The sequence below is a fragment of the Heterodontus francisci genome, chromosome 25 (genome assembly GCF_036365525.1).
Source record: "Heterodontus francisci isolate sHetFra1 chromosome 25, sHetFra1.hap1, whole genome shotgun sequence".
Lineage (NCBI taxonomy): Eukaryota > Metazoa > Chordata > Chondrichthyes > Heterodontiformes > Heterodontidae > Heterodontus > Heterodontus francisci.
In genome coordinates, this window is record NC_090395.1 from 35,882,722 (window position 1) to 35,901,291 (window position 18,570).

The 18,570-nt window shown below is 45.6% G+C and overlaps 1 protein-coding gene across 6 annotated transcripts in view; it reads right to left on the reverse strand.

Moving 5' to 3' along the window:
* The window catches only part of LOC137383820 (T-complex protein 11-like protein 1), a 67,997-nt gene that overhangs the window by 19,155 nt on the left and 30,272 nt on the right, over positions 1 to 18,570 (reverse strand). For all 6 annotated transcript variants that reach the window (XM_068057086.1, XM_068057085.1, XM_068057090.1 and 3 more), the window contains 4 exons: positions 10,292 to 10,412; positions 6,997 to 7,217; positions 4,501 to 4,637; positions 2,577 to 2,746 (listed from right to left, as the gene is read on the reverse strand). In XM_068057086.1, coding sequence (XP_067913187.1) covers positions 2,577 to 2,746; positions 4,501 to 4,637; positions 6,997 to 7,217; positions 10,292 to 10,412 — 649 coding nt within the window. The remainder of the gene's footprint in view (positions 1 to 2,576; positions 2,747 to 4,500; positions 4,638 to 6,996; positions 7,218 to 10,291; positions 10,413 to 18,570) is intronic.

Genomic DNA, 18,570 nt, shown 5'->3' on the forward strand with positions numbered 1-18,570 from the left:
CAAGAACCACGTCCCAGCAAAGGTCAGCACAATCAGGAAAAGGGAGATAAGAGCAACTAAGACAAAAACCCTGACCTGATAAAAGAATTCAACCCTCCTAAAGTAATCTTGGTGACAACTGAAGGTTTTGCCATGTTTGGGGAAGAATAGACACATTTTAACTTCTCCAAACCCACAGCAGTGGTTGAATGTGCTGAGTTTTATTTTCAGAACAGCTTTCTCTTTTAGAGGCAGTGATGACAATCAAGTTCCCAGATTGAGGACGGACTTCAAATGTATCTTGGGGTCAGTTTTTCTGTGTGTTTTCCTCCCTCGATTTTAATAGTTTTCTTCCTGGCAAAAGGTTAGTATGCAGGTACAGCAAGTAATTAGGAAAGCTAATAGAATGTTATTGTTTATTGCGAGGGGAATTGAATACAAAAGTAGGGAGGTTATGCTTCGGCTATGCAGGGCATTGATGAGACCACATCTGGAGTACTGTGTACAGTACTGGTCTCCTTATTTAAGGAAGGATGTAAACGCGTTGGAAGCAGTTCAGAGAAGGTTTACTAGACTAATACCTGGAATGGGCAGGTTGTCTTACGAGGAAAGGTTGAATAGTCTAGGCTTGTATCCATTGGAGTTTAGAAGAGTAAGAGGCGACTTGATTGAAACATACACGATCCTGAGGGGTCTTGACAAAGCGGATGTGGAAAGGATATTTCCTCTTGTGAGAGAATCTAGAACTAGGGGTCACTGTTTAAAAATAAGGGGTCACCCATTTAAGACAGAGATGAGGAGAAATCTTTTCTCTGAGGGTCGTAAGTCTTTGGAATTCTCTTCCTGAAAAGGCGGTGGAAGCAGAGTCTTTGAATATGTTTAAGGCAGAGGTAGATTCTTGATAAGCAAGGGGGTGGAAGGTTATTGGGGGTAGGTGGAAATGTGGAGTAATCAGTTCAGCCATGAACCTATTGAATGGCGGAACAGGTCAAGGGGCTGAGTGGCCTACTCCTGCTCCTAATTCATAAGTTCCCATCTCAGTGCTTTGCCCCTTCCCCACTGGGATAGATGTTGAATTTCATTTTGACACCTCTGTTCATGTGGGAACAGAACGCAATCTGACAAACCTGGTGGGGGTGGCGGACTGAGGAGCGAACTGTATGAATGTTCTTTTCTGTAGGTGCAGGCAGGTTTGAAGCTGGCTCCAGGAATGATCGACAGTTTCAGGTGCAGACAGTGCCATTCATTTACTCTTAATAAATGATTTAAAGCAGCCCTATCATCAAAATAAACCTGGATTTTAATAAGTATTTTGAATTTAAATGGTTGGAGAAATAATCTGCACGAGACAGACAGCTTCCCAGCTTCATGACAAGGGATCAGGAAGCCCATTCACAGGTATTGTACTTGGAGTGAATCTCGCTATCAGTGCTGCTGTCAAAAGTCAATTGTTAAACAGAATCTATTTTATTTATCTCCATTTGTTTATTTTCCAGATGGCTGATGGTCTTTTGGGAGCAACAATGCAGAAGAAGTTATGGAACTTGGCAGTGTCTACAGAGCTGGCCTCACACTTTCCAAAATTGTATGGGGCAAAAGGTCCTTGGGCCCACTTCAACTTTGATCAGAAAATCTCAGACTTTTATATGCAATAGCCAAAGATTTTGCCACGTTGTTCAGGCTATGTCTGACTCTACCAGACCTCGTCCCTCAGTCTCTCCCTGCAGCTGCCACATGAAACATGCCCACCTGCTGGTTTCACTGGCAGGAAGTAGAGGGGCCACTGACTGCCAACAGGAATTGCGTACAAAAACACACCAGGGCAATGTCAGAGTGTGACTAAGTACAGGAAGGTGGGACTTTCCATGTGTGCAAAAGGGAGGGCACAGACCTATCACTATCAAGATAAACTGGTTCCACACATGCACACCCTAGGACTGAGACTGTCCTACACAGGCTGTGTACGGCCTTGCATTCTTATTACACATGTCTTGTCCATGTTGTTACAGTGCTGAAGTTAATATGTGCGCTCGCACAATAAAGTGGAGCCGTCAGGTCATGTCAACTGCATGTGACCAGGATCAAAGAGATTTCAAGTGAGAGGCAAGAGAAGATCTACAAAGGTGTGACTGAGGAAGAGAGAAGAAATGGAGGAACAAACTAGTACCACCCACCCACAGAGTGAGGCTGTGTTCAACCACATCAGCAGCATAGGCCTAAGGCTGGCCTTGAACTTAAAATAACTCAATAACCTGATTGTCTATTGATCCTAATTCAGTTCCTGTGTGCTGTATGATTCAGTATCCTCTGTTAATTAAAAGTTTTTGTGTAATTTAATTGATCCGGGCACATTTACTGCATCTTTAAGGAGGAAATGGAGTGGTGGCATGCAAGACACTTCAGCTGAGTCCATGGCGGCTCTTTATTTGTCATATAAGTTTTGTGGTTGCTCGCCCTTATTGAAGGAACTTGCCCTCTTACAGCACAGAGCAGGCTATCTGCATACCCTAGCATGGCATCAACAATAGTTGATAGGCACAGTACCCCTTAACCTGTTCGAATGGGCACTCTCCACTCATTGGTAACTTGGAGCTTACCTCTGGATAAGTATCAGTGTCATGGTCCCATTTCAGCAAGTTCATGTAGCCTTGATTCAGCACCACCGTTGGGCTCACCACTGCTGGACAGTTACCATGAGATGGTGAGACTGAATTGACAGTTTTGTCAGTTGCTGCCTTCAGCCATGCAGTTGTGTGCTCCAAAGCGTCTGAGAAATGAAAGAACAGGGAAGGTAACAATGACAGAGTGATGTGGAAACTACTCTTATACTGGCTCAGTTATCTGTTGCCTTTACCAACTGAGCCATATTGACCAAAATAGGTCCTTGGTTTGATTCCTGACCTGTGAAGAGTTAGCTAATTTCAACCAGAGTGATAGTGTTATGAAAGAACGAGTTGGTGATGCAGAGGTTGTGATAGGTACACAACTCCACCTGGAGCCCTCCCTCTGGCCTCTTACCCACTCTTGACCTTTTCATTGAGAACTGTCGGCGAGACATCGGCCGTCTCAATTTCTCTGCTCCCCTCACTCGCTCTAACCTGTCTCCCTCTGAACTTGCTGCACCTTCAGCATCTGCAGGGTTTTACTTTTATATTAAACGTCCAGTTTAGTGTGTGAAGCCTCAGCTCACACATGACTTTCATGACTACTTCCCTTGATGTCTTTCATTTGATTTATTTTAGTGTGTGTCATGCAGACTCCCATCTACCAAGAATAAGGCATATTAATTTTGTCATATGAACATTGATTTTAGACTATTGGAGCGAGGAAATGACTTGTTAAACAGATCAGCCGTGGCTGGAAAAATATTTATATGCTAACAGACAGTACTTGTGGAGACAAAGGACCATTCCCTGACACATTCAACCCACAATGGACTTTGATCACCAGACACTGAAGGTGAGGAAGCTCACATACCAGGATGACCGCTAAGATGGCTGAATCCACAAACAGATGTGGTCAAACCAGCTAGTCGCATAACTAACCTGCTGGGCAACCAGAGGTTTTTTGAATTGTACAGAGAGCTTGAGAGAGAGAGAGACTGTTTGCTCCTGAACTGTAAACACCTCCCCTGGCTGGCTTGCCACAACCTCTCCTGTCTGCTCCCATCTCTTTCTCACAGAACTCCAAATCCACTGAAGATGTGAATCTCAAGAGAGAACAAAGTTTAAGAAGAATACTGGGCCCCAACATAAAACAAGACCTACCTACAATCAAGGACTCTACAGCGAGCTTGAAGAACAGTAACCAAAACCATCTTTAGATATTGCCTCAAACGTTTCCACTTTATTTCTTCTGCTCTTTTCTGTCTCTATCTGCATGTGTGTATCGCGTATGCATGCTAGCATAGGTGCGTCGCATATCCATAGGCGTTAACTGAATTTGAGTTTAAGTTTAATAAAGTTCAATCTTTCTTCTTTAAACCTAAGAAAACTTGTTTGGCTGGTTTCTTTGCCTTATAATTGGAAAGCAGTGAACAAGGATTCACTAAGGGGGAGCTAAAAAAACAGTGTGTTTAAAATAAAACCCTGTTACGGTAAGACCAGGTGAAGGCTGAGAGGGAACCTAGACTCCTTTCTCACCTGGTCGTAATGAGGTTGAATGTGGAATCAAAGCAAATTTAAAAGCTGTATTTTCTCAGTCTATTCTTAAACGTCCACAAAATAATTGTATTTAACTCTCCTTTGGAGGAGGGTGGAATCACTCTGGCAACAATATATGCAGCCACATTGCAAATGCATTCAGAAATAACGGGTTAACAATTTAGCGACCAGAGCAATTCTTCCCCCTGCCCTGAGCCCCTTGTCTCTGCATTCTCCCTTCATTTTAAGCACATCAACTCTTGCTCCCCAGTTCTCAGGCAATTCTTTGCATTAATTCTCATTAGTTCCTGCAGTTCATCTTCTCTCTAGCTCAGTGCCGGTACAGGCCGAATGATAACCCTTTCACTGAGTTGCTTACTGGGCTGTTTATTGAGGAACTCCTGGAACTTGCTGCGCTCGTACTGGATGGACTCTTGTTGCAGGTGAGGCTTCAAGGCCTTCATGGTAAAGTTCACCATGTCGATCTTCATCAGGTCGAGCACACGGAAGATCTCCCTAAGAGAAGGTAAAATCAGACTGATTAGAGATTTAATTCCTCTCTTGACGATATAGGGTGTTTTACTCTGATATGCTGAGTATGCAACTCCACCCCACTGGAGCAGGGTGATGAACTGCAGAGAATCAAAGAAACTTATGAGATGGTTTAGTCGGTGACCTCTTGAACATATTTAAAAATGAATGCATGGAACAAACAGAAGAGGCCACAGGTGGTTTGTTGTGAAGTTTTACTGTCAAAGTTTAACATGCTTCAACAGTGTAAAATTACAAGGTTCTGATCTAATCAATTTATCAATCTAATCAATTATACTTATAATAATGCAAACCTAGGGTGATAGTCCCACTGATGGATTTGATGACTTTCTAAAGTGTGTTATATATGTTGAATGGATAATAATCATCTGAAGAGCTAACCCAGAAGGGATTGCAGCTGAAAATAGAAGAACAAAATCAGTAGAACCAGAGGACATGGCCTGTGTTTGAAGGCAACGTGGAAACATTGACCTCAATATTTACTGCGGTGGGTTTTGTGAGAGGGGTGGGGGTGAGTTTTGATCTGAAATCCAGGTTTCCCCACACACTCTGAAGTTTTGACTCCATCATCATGTGCATCTTTTTATTGAAGCAGGTTCTCCACCTGCAAGTCAGCCTGGGCCAGGCTTGGCTCCCTGTTGGATGGGGAATGTTCCAGAGAAGGCCGCAGTCCAAGAGCAGATAGCGAGCTTGAAACTGCATTGTGGGAGTATGGGGATGAGGGGACGGGGTCTGCCCACGGAGGTGGGATGGGAGAATTGATCATCGATTGGGGTGGGGTGGTCAGGTGGTGGACAGGGAAGGAGGTTGGCTTGGTGAGTTTGAGCAAGCACTCATGCTCCTCCTGGTCACTTACCTTTCCCACAAAGCTGCCCTGCCTCCCTTTAGCTGCCAGGTTTCCAGGCCTGGAAAGCAGGTTAAATCTAAGGCTCGCAGCCTGATTATAATATTTAAATGACTAAATCCTCTTCCTGGGAGCAGGGTGGTTGCCCACCCCCTCGCTCCGCCTCCAATAAAACCAGAAGTGGGTCTGTTAGAGACAGATTGAGGTAGGGTTTGAGATTTTTAAAATTTTAACATCCCACCCAAACCCATTTTTTGGGGGGTGGCGGTGGGGGGTAAAGTTACGCCCATTTTTGCAGTGAGCGAGCAGTCAAGCCATGGATCAGGCTCCACAGGGAGATGATAGAAGCCAACAGTATTGATCCATTCAAATGCAAATTAGAGTTCTTTCAAAATTTTGGGATACAGTATGAGTAGGAATTTGAGACAGGCTAGATGGTAACGGTAGCATATTTGTGAGAAACAGGTGACTTTGGACCTAAGATTCCCAAAGCTTTTCACCACTGGAGATTTCCTCACCTCATGTCTGGGTCTGTTGTAGACTAATTGATGGAGATCTATTGCTAACAATTAGTCAACATCTCCATTATTGTTGTATCATTGCAATGGCCAGGATGGTACCTGGTCCTGTTGGGCCAAACGGCCTGTTTCTGTGCTGTTTGGGCTTCTTTTGTGTAGCAATTCCTATGTTCCTAATGAAATTGTTCCCTTGGTGCTGGGGAAACTTCTACAATTGATTATTATGAACAAGCTGGTAAAACATTTATGGAGATAATAAACAACTTGGCAAGAGCAGGCATAGATTTACAAAAGGAACTCACACCTGACTAATTAAACAGTTTTAAGATAAAGTAACCCCTAAAGATGAAAATGGGGTGACAGTTTATTTTAATTTAGAGATACAGCACTGAAACAGGTCTTTCAGCCCACCGAGTTTGTGCCGACCAAGAAACACCCATTTATACTAACCCTACAGTAATCCCATATTCCCTACCTATACTAGGGGCAATTTACAATGGCCAATTTACCTATCACCTGCAAGTCTTTGGCGGTGGGAGGAAACCGGAGCACCCAGTGAAAACCCACGCGGTCACAGGGAGAACTTGCAAACTCTGCACAGGCAGTACCCAGAATTGAACCCAGGTCCCTGGAGCTGTGAGGCTGCGGTGCTAACCACTGCGCCACTGTGCTGCCCATACTTGTTTACTTGTGGTTTATTTGGATTTTATGTGAATAGTTGCAGGAGGATTACTCCAGACTCATCTGACTCTCGTGGGACAACAACAACCTACATATGGAATCTTTAATGTAGTAAAGCATCCCGAGGCACTTCACAGGAAGGGTAATGAACAAAATTTGACACTGAGCCACATAAGGAGGTGTTAGGACAGGGCCAAAGAGGTACATTATAAGGAGTGTCTTTGAGGAGGCAGAGCTTACAATGTCATGCCCTCATACATCCTGCCCCCTCCAAACATACCTGAAGAGTGTAACAGTCTCTGTGAGTCCTTTCAGTTTCTTAATCTCTTCATCCCTGACTGGAGCACACAGATTTCCCATCGTGCTTATGACGAAGCTGGCCAATCGCTGGATATCCAGTGCATCATGCTTAGCCTGCTGCTGGATCAGCTCCAAGTCCAGAACCTCATTGATCTGGGTCCGCAAACGGATGTGACCAGGAAGCAGGAGAGACAACAGTGACTAAAAAGAATAAAACCAGCAATGAATAAGATCCAGTTCAGACCAGCAGCTCTACTCCTCTCTGACCCATTTACTCTTTTATTAAATTCCAAGATATAGAGATCACGAATCCAACTGTGAAGATGATATACCTTGTACCAACTTGACATGGCAATAATTGTGTGATGGTCTGGTCTCCTGCTTGAATGGTTTACACATTCCCAGCTCAATGTGTGTTGCGTGTTTTAAAAGAAATGCATGTCAATTTTATTTTACTGATAAACCATTGTGAAGGTCAAAGGCCCACTGTGAAGGTCAGCATCCAAATTGAAACCAACAGGACAGAAAGGAGCATAAAATGAAGTAGTCATGGTTAAGTGATGTACACTTGGGTTGGAAGACCTTTTAGATGACTGTGGAAAGAAGAGAAGACTGCAGGAGGTAAAGATTTGTACAGAATGACTTAGAGTTGGAGATGAGGTATTTATTGCTGTCCCGAAGATGGGTTGGACAATCTGCTCTGAATCGGAGTCCTTCGATCTCGCCTCAGGATCCCTCCAGCTACAAGCTGGCTTATCTCATTTGCAAATGTTCAGATACATGGTATAGGTATAGGAGGAAAGTATAGGTGGTCTGATTAGCAAGTTTGCAGACGACACTAAGATTGGTGGAGTAGCAGATAGTGAAGGGGACTGTCAGAGAATACAGCGGAATATAGATAGACTGGAGAGTTGGGCAGAGAAATGGCAGATGGAGTTCAATCAGGGCAAATGCGAGGTGATGCATTTTGGAAGATCCAATTCAAGAGTGAACTATACAGTAAATGGAAAAGTCCTGGGGAAAGTTGATGTACAGAGAGATTTGGGTGTTCAGGTCCATTGTTCCCTGAAGGTGGCAACGCAGGTCAATAGAGTGGTCAAGAAGGCATACGGCATGCTTTCCTTCATCGGACGGGGTATTGAGTACAAGAGTTGGCAGGTCATGTTACAGTTGTATAAGACTTTGGTTCGGCCACATTTGGAATACTGCGTGCAGTTCTGGTCGCCATATTACCAAAAGGATGTGGATGCTTTGGAGAGGGTGCAGAGGAGGTTCACCAGGATGTTGCCTGGTATGGAGGGCGCTAGCTACGAAGAGAGGTTGAGTAGATTAGGATTATTTTCATTAGAAAGACGGAGGTTGAGGGGGGACCTGATTGAGGTGTACAAAATCATGAGAGGTATAGACAGGGTGGATAGCAAGAAGCTTTTTCCCAGAGTGGGGGATTCAATTACAAGGGGACACGAGTTCAAAGTGAAAGGGGAAAAGTTTAAGGGGGATATGCGTGGAAAGTTCTTTACGCAGAGGGTGGTGGGTGCCTGGAACGCGTTGCCAGCGGAGGTGGTAGACGCGGGCACGATAGCGTCTTTTAAGATGTATCTAGACAGTTACATGAATGGGCAGGAAGTAAAGAGATACAGACCCTTAGAAAATAGGCGACAGGTTTAGATAGAGGATTTGGATCGGCGTAGGCTTGGGGGGCCGAAGGGCCTGTTCCTGTGCTGTAATTTTCTTTGTTCTTTGTTGTTCTATTACACTATGAGGTATCGAGTCATCCTGGACATGAAAGAACTAGACCAAGCCAGTCAGAAAAATGGGAGGTTATCTACTGGGGGCTCAACCTTTATGAGCTATAACAGGAGACAGTAGAAATCTGACTGGTGAAATTCATGTAGGAATGTTTAACATGCTTGTGCCACATTCCTGCGTGTTCCTTTTCTCCTTAAGTGGTAATCACCTGGGAGAAAACAATTCAGTACAGGCACATTTAAAAATCCCTAAATAAAAACAAGAAATGCTGGAACCACTCAGCAGGTCTGGCAGCATCTGTGAAAAGAGAAGCAGAGTTAACGTTTCGGGTCAGTGACCCTTCGGAACTGACAAATATTAGTAACTCTGCTTCTCTTTTCACAGATGCTGCCAGACCTGCTGAGTGGTTCCAGCATTTCTTGTTTTTATTTCAGATTTCCAGCATCCGGAGTATTTTGCTTTTATTTAAAAGTCCCTATATGGGCTGTACTGATCGGAATATCTATCCTTATAAATCAACAGTCGAAAAGGAAAAGACTTCAAATCTGCTTCTGATACCTTTATCCCTTGCAGTATTTCCTTCTCAATTCTGTTTGAATCCTTCTAGATTTATGAAGCTTAATGAATTGGGGGCTAACATACAGGATAGCCCCGATCGCTGGCTTGGATAGTCAAGAGAACGCTGAAATGAATTTGAGACTCTGTTTAGTCGGTTCTGATCACTTTTTTGTTAATAGCAGAGAAAATCTTATGTAGTTGCTTTGGTAGAAAATCTCTGTGGTAGTACTAGCAAATCCCATTTGCAAACTATGCTGGCCCATTCAGATTTCTAATTGGTCCAGGCTGAAATACCAATTTTCCAGCTTTTAATTGAAGTTGGCGCAGTTATCTCTCTCTTTCTCTCCTTCTCTCTCTCTCCCCTTCACCAATTCCTCTCTCAGGTCCTTCACAGATTCCATTCCTATGCTAGAATCTCTATGTAATCCTTTTCTAGGATAACTTCCTGTTGGAAGGTGGAAGATCAGCAGAACTTCCAGAGAATCAGAGAAACAGCCCAACGAGCTGAAAACGCAGTTGTTGCCACTTCTCTGGTGTTTCCTCTGGCCTCCTAAGCAGGGGAACAGGACAGCCTCAGCTGAAATTCAGGGCCAAAGTTTTTGAAGTCAATTTGGTGATTTATGAAGTATTCTTAATTGCCAAGACATGAGCAACTTTTAAAATATTTTCTAACCCAAGTGTAAGGGTAAACATAGATTTGGCAGTTTTATTGCTAAAATGTCACCAATTTGGCACACTGTGAGGGTTTATAAGGTCATTCTATAGTACAGACTGACTCATTGAACAGATAAACAGTGAATGTGAATGATGCTGTTGTGTTGTAAACAGATGCCTTAAAGTTTCAGTGATAAATTCCAACCTGTCTTACCCAAGGAAGAGAATTGAAATCTGAGCCAATTAACTTAGCACAAGCTTAAGTTGGTCCGGTCCAGCCTGAAGTGGACCTCAGCAATATCTCTAGCCCTCACCTCTTTAACTTCCTGCAGCAGCTTGATGGCCTGGGAGTACTGTGGGGGTCTCTCGTTTAACTGGGCCTGAAAGCTATCCCAGAATGCTTTGTGCACAATCTCCTTCACTCTTCTTTCCAAACTGTGAAAGAAATGCACAGATGTTTAATGGAGACTTGCCCTGCAACTGTACCTCAAGAAAGAGATAATGCCATATCATAGAATCACAGAATGATATAGCAGAGAAGGAAGCCATTCGGCCCATCATGCTTGTGCCAGCTCTTTGGTCGAGCTATCCAATTAGTCCCACTCCCCAGCTTTCCCCCTCGGTTTGTAAATTATTCCTCTTCACATTTTTATCCAATTCCCTTCTGAAAGTTACTATTGATTTTGATTCCTCCACCCTTTTGGGCAGTGCATTCCAGATCATAACAACTTGCCGCGTAATTTTCTTTTCCTCATGTTGTCTCTGGTTCTTTTGCCAATCACCTTAAATCTGTGCCATCTGGTTACCTCGCCCTCTGACAATGGAAAAAGCTTCTCCTTCGTTATTCTATCAAAATCATTCATGACTTTAAACAGCTCTATCAAATCTGCTGTTAGCCTTCTCTGTTCTGAGGAGAACAACCCCAGCTTCCACAGTCTCTTCACATAACTGAAGTCCCTCATCCCTGGTACCATTCTAGCAAATCTCTTCTGTACCTGTGCTAAGGCCGAAGCATCCTTCCTAAAGATAGGTGCCCAGAATTGAACACAATATTCTAGCTGTGGCCTAACCAGTGTTTTCTAAAGGTTTTGCATAACTTCCTTGCTGTTGTACTCTATTCCTCTATTAATAAAGCCAAGGATCCCATATTTTTTTTTAAACAGCCTTCTCAACTTGTCCTGCCATCTTCAAAAATGTGTGATTTTTAAAAAATTCATTCATGGGATGTGGGCGTCGCTGGCCAGGCCAGCATTTATTGCCCATCCCTAATTGCCCTTGAGAAAGTGGTGGTGAGCTGCCTTCTTGAACCGCTGCAGTCCATGTGGGGTAGGTACACCCACACTGCTGTTAGAAAGGGAATTCCAGGATTTTGACCCAGCGACAGTGAAGGAACGGCAATATAGAGTCATAGAGTGACACAGCACTGAAACAGGCCCTTCGGCCCACCGGGTCTGTGCCGACCATCAACCACCCATTTATACTAATCCTACATTAATCCCATGTTCCATACCACATCCCCACCTTCCCTCAATTCTCCTATCACCTACCTACACTAGGGCAATTTACAATGGCCAATTTACCTATCAACCTGCAAGTCTTCGGCTGTGGGAGGAAACTGGAGTACCCGGCGAAAACCCACGCAGTCAGAGAGAACTTGCAAACTCCACACAGGCAGTACCCAGAACCAAACACAGGTCGCTGGAGCTGTGAGGCTGCGGTGCTAACCACTGCACCACTGTGCCGCTAGTTCCAAGTCAGGATGGCGTGTGACTTGGAGGGCAACTTGCAGGTGGTGGTCTTCCCATGAATTTGCTGCCCTTGTCCTTCTAGTTGGTAGAGGTTGCGGATTTGGAAGGTGCTGACTAAGGAGCCTTGGTGCATTGCTGCAGTGCATCTTGTAGATGGTACACACTGCTGCCACTATGCGTCGGTGGTGGAGGGAGTGAATGTTTGTAGATGGGATGCCAATCAAGTGGGCTGCTTTGTCCTGGATGGTGTCGAGCTTCTTGAGTGTTGTTGGAGCTGCACCCATCCAGGCAAGTGGAGAGTATTCCATCATACTCCTGACTTGTGCCTTGTAGATGGTGGACAGGATTTGGGGAGTCAGGAGGTGAGTTGCTCACCGCAGGATTCCTAGCCTCTGACTTGCTCTTGTAACCACGGTATTTATATGGCTACTCCAGTTTAGTTTATGGCCAATGGTAGCCCCTAGGATATTGATAGTGGGGGATTCAGTGATGGTAATGCCGTTGAATGTCAAGGGGAGATGGTTAGATTCTCTCTTGTTGGAGATGGTCATTGCCTGGCACTTGTGTGACACGAATGTTACTTGCCACTTATCAGCCCAAGCCTGGATATTGTCCAGGTCTTGCTGCATTTCGACACGGACTGCTTCAGTATCTGAGGAGTCAAGAATGGTGCTGAACATTGTGCAATCATCAGCGAACATCCCCACTTCTGACCTTATGATTGAAGGAAGGTCATTGATGAAGCAGCTGAAGATGGTTGGGCCTAGCACACTACCCTGAGGAACTCCTGCCGTGATGTCCTGGAGCTCAGATGATCGACCTTCAACAACCACAACCATCTTCCTTTGCGCTAGGTATGACTCCAGTCAGTGGAGGGTTTCCACCTGATTCCCATTGACCTCAGTTTTGCTAGTGCTCCTTGATGCCATACTCGGTCAAATGCTGCCTTGATGTCAAGGGCAGTCACTTTCACCTCACCTTTTGAGTTCAGCTCTTTTGTCCATGTTTGAATCAAGGCTGTTATGAGGTCAGGAGCTGAGTGGCCCTGATGGAACCCAAACTGAGCGTCACGGAACAGGTTATTAGGGGTGTGGCAAGTTCTCGAGCACAGGTCTTCAGTACTATTGCCGGAATATTGTCAGGGCCCATAGCCTTTGCAGTATCCGGTGCCTTCAGTCGTTTCTTGATATCACGCGGAGTGAATCAAATTGGCTGAAGTCTGGCATCTGTGATGCTGGGGACTTTAGGAGGAGGCCGAGATGGATCATCCACTCGGCAAATCTGGCTGAAGATTGTTGCAAATGCTTCAGCCTTATCTTTTGCACTGATGTGCTGGGCTCCCCCATCATTGAGGATGGAGCCACCTCCTCCAGTTAGTTGTTTAATTGTCCACCATCATTCACGGCTGGATGTGGCAGGACTGCAGAGCTTAGATCTGATCTGTTGGTTATGGGATCGCTTAGCTCTGTCTATTGCATGCTGCTTATGTAGTTTGGCACGCAGATAGTCCTGTGTTGTAGCTTCACCAGGTTGACACCTCATTTTGAGGTATGCCTGGTGCTGCTCCTGGCATGCCCTCCTGCACTCTTCATTGAACCAGGGTTGGTCTTCTGGCTTGATGGTAATGGTAGAGTGGGGGATATGCCAGGCCATAACGTTACAGATTGTGGTTGAGTACAATTCTGCTGCTGCTGATGATCCACAGTGCCTCATGGATGCCCAGTTTTGCATTGCTAGATCTGTTCGAAATCCATCCTATTTCGCACGGTGGTAGTGCCACACAACACGATGGAGGGTATCCTCAATGGGTCTCCACAATGAATGTGCAGTGGTCACTCCTACCAATACTGTCATGGACAGATGCATCTGCGGCAGGCAGATTGGTGAGGACGAGGTCAAGTATGTTTTTCCCTCTTGTTGGTTCCCTCACCACCTGCCGCATACCCAGTCTAGCAGCTATGTCCTTTTGGACTCGGCCAGCTCGGTCAGTAGTGGTGCTACCGAGCCACTCTTGGTGATAGACATTGAAGTCCCCCACCCAGATTACATTCTGTGCCCTTGCCACCCTCAGTGCTTCCTTCAAGTGCTGTTCAACATGGAGGAGTACTGACTCATCAGCTGAGGGAGGGCGGTAGGTGGTAATCCCTTGTCCACGTTGGATCTGATGCCATGAAACTTCATGGGGTCCAGAGTCGATGTTGAGGACTCCCAGGGCAACTCCCTCCCTACTGTATACCACTGTCCCGCCACCTCTGCTGGGTCTGTCCTGCAGGTGGGACAGGACATACCTGGGGATGGTGATGGCAGTGTCTGGGACATTGTCTGTAAGGTATGATTCCGTGAGTATGACTATGTCAGGTTGTTGCTTGACTAGTCTGTGAGACAGCTCTCCCAACTTTGGCACAAGCCCCCAGATGTTAATAAGGAGGACTTTGCAGGGTCGACAGGGCTGGGTTTGCCGCTGTCGTTTCCGGTGCCTAGGTCGATGCCGGGTGGTCTGTCCGGTTTCGTTCCTTTTTATTAACTTTGTAGCGGTTAGGTACAACTGAATGGCTTGCTAGGCCATTTCAGAGGGCATGTAAGAGTCAACCACATTGCTGTGGGTCTGGAGTCACATGTACGCCATACCAGGTAAGGACAGCAGATTTCCTTCCCTAAAGGACATTAGTGAACCAGATGGGTTTTTACAACAATCGACAATGGTTTCATGGCCATCATTAGACTAGCTTTTTAATTCCAGACTTATTAATTGAATTCAAATTCCACCTTCTGCTGTGGTGGGATTCGAACCTATGTCCCCAGAGCAATACCCTGGGTCTCTGGGTTACTAGTCCAGTGACGATACCACTACACCTCCCCTGTGTACATACATTCCCAGGTTTCTCTGTTACCTTCACCCTCTTTAAAATTGGACCTTTTAATTATAAAGCCACTCCTCATTCTTCTTGTCAAAATGAATAACTTCAAACATCTCTGCATTAAAATTCATCTGATGTGTATCGACCCATTTTACCTGATTGTTTGGCAACTAAATTGGATAGGTTCTGACAATGGGGATGGAGATCACGATGTGTGATTAAATCAGACCCGTTGATTGAAATGCAGACAGCATGCCAACTTCGTGCTGCCTGCACGTTAGAATGATTTCTATGTACTGCCAGCACTAACTGTGCTGTTCACTGGCTGCAACGCATCTGTAGCATCATAACTTCATAGCTTAAAACGAGCCTTCACTACTTAAAGACAGCTCACACCTCTTAAAGGGGGGGAGGGGGGTTCAATGTGTCTGGAGCAGGTGTACAGGATGTGAATTGGACCTGGAAAAAAACAAGTGAGGAATTGCTCAACATGGGAGAGAGTGAGTACCAAGGTTTTCAGATTCTGAACTGGAAGTCCTGGTGGGGGAAGTGGAAAGGAGGAGAGATGTATCCACGGCAGGAGGGAGGGAGTTGGGTGTCGGGGAGGGCCAGCCACCAGACACATAGCCAAATGGCAGTGGGAGCAGGTAGCCATGGAGGTCACTACCTGGAGTCAAGCCCCGAGGATCTAGATGCAGTGCCATGAGAAGTTCACTGACCTCACACAAGTGGTCAAAGTCAGTAAATGCATCTTCAAAAGCCAAATTTCGCCAACTGCACCACTGATCTCACACACTGCTCAATGCACCACAGCCCCAACATTCATCTACAAACAATCTCTATCAATCAGGGCTTATACCTAACATTCATAGCTTCACCTCACCCTCAAACATTTAGCACTGCTGCAAGCCTCACACCCACATCTCACAGCTTGCACACACTGCCAGCTATTCAACCATGAGAGCCACATCAGCCAAACAGATTGCACCACACTCATTGGTACACTTCCCCCTCCCTTGCAGGACAAGGTGGCACATGACCAGAGGTAGCAGGACTGAACCAGAGGGGGCAAAGGTGGCCTAAATGTCCTAATCACCATGGAGGAGATAGTGCTGGCCAATACTGCATGGCCATTGTTGAGGCTGTGGCCAGCAGCTGGGTTGAAACCATTGAAGATCACTGTATTCTCGTACCTAATGCTCCTTCTCACTTCCCACTTTCCCCTTATCTCATACTTTTGATTTACAAGCTGCAGATGATGTTAGCATGCACCTCTTACTTTACCTCCCTTCCTCTCACCACAGCCTTATCCTTGTGCCTTTCTCCTTTCAGGTACCCAAGAGGTCCAACCTGGCCAAGCAGTGCAGAAACAGCAAGAAGACTGAGATGATGAAGACACAACACCATCATTCGATTTCACAATTGCAGCCACCAGTTCGGATACAGACACTCTGTGTATCTTAGGGGGCAGATTAGAGACGGCATCTGCATGTGGTGAGACAGCAACCACAGCTGTGCTGCAGCCAGGGCAGGGGGAAAGGATAGCTCAGGTGCCAGCTCGCCAGAGGGCGAGATCACACACAGGTTCTGCTGCAGAGAACTCAAAAGAGCAGCCTACAAAAGAACCTTGATGGGTATGCACAACACAATGCTTGGTGCACTGGGAAGCCTGCCAAAAAGACTGTGTTCAATGTCAAGGAACGTGAAGGAGTATAGCATCAACTGGACTTTGCACAGAGCTTGGAGCTCATCCTTTCCAACATGAAAGTGGTGGCCAACTCCATTCACGCAATCATGATGCAGCATTTGGTGGCCAACGTCGCAACGTCCATTGCTGCACAATCAGAAGCCACTCAATGTCTGAGTGCTGCAGTGGAAGCTCAGACTGCTGTCATGCAAGGTCTGCTTGTTGCCATGCAGGTTCCGACTGCTGCCTTCATGACTGGGGATTACAGTGTGCAAAGGGGCTTTCAGGGTGTCACAGCAATCTGTCCTCTAATACATTACTCTGATTGCTGAGGTGCTGTCCTGTGTAGGGGTCCTGCCGACAGCAGTAGTGGCCAGGTTTCTGATTCTGTTTTTTTTTAATTTGAAAATGTTGGAGACTGGACACCTCCAGCTTGGGGCGCCGTCTCTTTCACTTAGCTGCTGAGGTATCCTCCTGCCGCTTTGGAGCTGGAAGGCATCCTATTGGCCTTCCAGTTTCGAGAGACCATCTGCCATCCTTAATTGGATGGCGAGCCTGGCCTCTGGTCATTAATTGGCCAATTCAGGGAAAATCACAGATGAGTGACTGTTCCCTACATAATGCGGACTTCTGACCCCCATTTGAGCCTGGTGGCAGTGTTCCAAACCCTGTGGGGAAAATCCTGCTGTAGATATCCTGCAGCGAGAAACTCTACCCCTGACACCCCAAAGCCTTTCCATCATCTACAAGGCACGTGTCAGGAGTGTGAAAGAATACTTTCCACTTGCCTGGTTGAGTGCAGCTCAATTAATCCTCAAGAAACACACCACCATCCAGAACAAAACAGCCTGCTTGATTAGCACATCATTTACCACCTTAAACATTCATTCATTCTCTACTGCACTGACGCACAGTGGCTGCAGTGAGTACCATCGACAACAGGGTTGTCCAACCTTTTCGGGCGGAGGGCCGCATTGCGATTTTTGCTCAGTCCGGGGTGGTGGGGGGGGGGAGCGGGGGGGTGGGGGGGGGTGGGGGCGGTGTTGGTGAGCAAATTTCAAAAATAAAGGCATTAAAAATTTATCTTACTAATAAAAACAACTACAAACGAGCATTTTTGTGAAGCTTTAAATGAGAAGACTAATTTATTGACTTACTTTCTCGTCACTATATTGAAAACTGATTTAGCGACATACCTTACATTGTTTGCATAAGTAGTCAATCTCTGCCCACTACTTGATGTAGCGATGCAGGGTATTCTGGATAGATTTCCATCTGTCAGAAGGCATTTGATAAGAGGCCACATCAAAGGTTATTGCAGAAAATAAAAGCTCATGGTGTAGGGGGTAACATATTGGCATGGATAGAAGATTGGCTAGCTAACAAGAAACAGAGAGTAGGCATAAATGGGACATTCTGTGCTTGGCAAGATGTAACGAGTGGTGTGCCACAGGGATCAGTGCTGGGGCCTCAACTTTTTACAATTTATATAAATGACTTAGATGAAGGGACCAAAGGTATGGTTGCTAAATTTGCTGATGACACAAAGATAGGTAGGAAAGTAACTTGTGAAGAGGACATGAGGAGGCTACAAAGGGATATAGATAGGTTAAGTGAGTGGGCAAAGACCTGGCAAATGGAGTATAGATTGGGAAAGTGTGAAATTATCCACTTTGGCAGGAAGAATAAAAAAGTATATTATCTAAATGGTGAGAGATTGCAGAGCTCTGAGATGCAGAGGGATCTGGGTGTCCTGTGCATGAATCGCAAAAGGTTAGTATGTAGGTACAGCATGTAATTAGGAAAGCTAATAGACTGTTATTGTTTATTGTGAGGGAAACTGAATACAAAAGTAGGGAGGTTATGCTTCAGCTGTACAGGACATTAGTGAGACCATATCTGGAATACTGTGTACAGTACTGCTCTCCTTATTTAAGGAACATCGAGTGGCCTATTCCTGCTCCTAATCCGTAGGTTCGTATGTTCAGGAGAGACCTTGATCTCTGTTTCCCCTCGTGTGTGCGTGTGCATGTGGATTAAGCCAGGGAATGGGACTGATTGCATAGCTCTGTGGAGAGCCAGCATGGGCTCGATGGGATAAATGGCCTCCTCTGTGCTGTAAGCAAATGACTCTATGACTCTCTCTCCCCTCTCTGTCTCTCTCTTCCCCCACTGACGCCCCCCCCCCATCTGTCTGTCTGTCTTTCTCTCTCTCTCTGTCCCTTTCTCCAGCCCCCTGTATCATCCCTGTTCCTTGGTCCATGTTCCCCACTCCCTGTTCAGTGCTCCCTGCTCAGTGT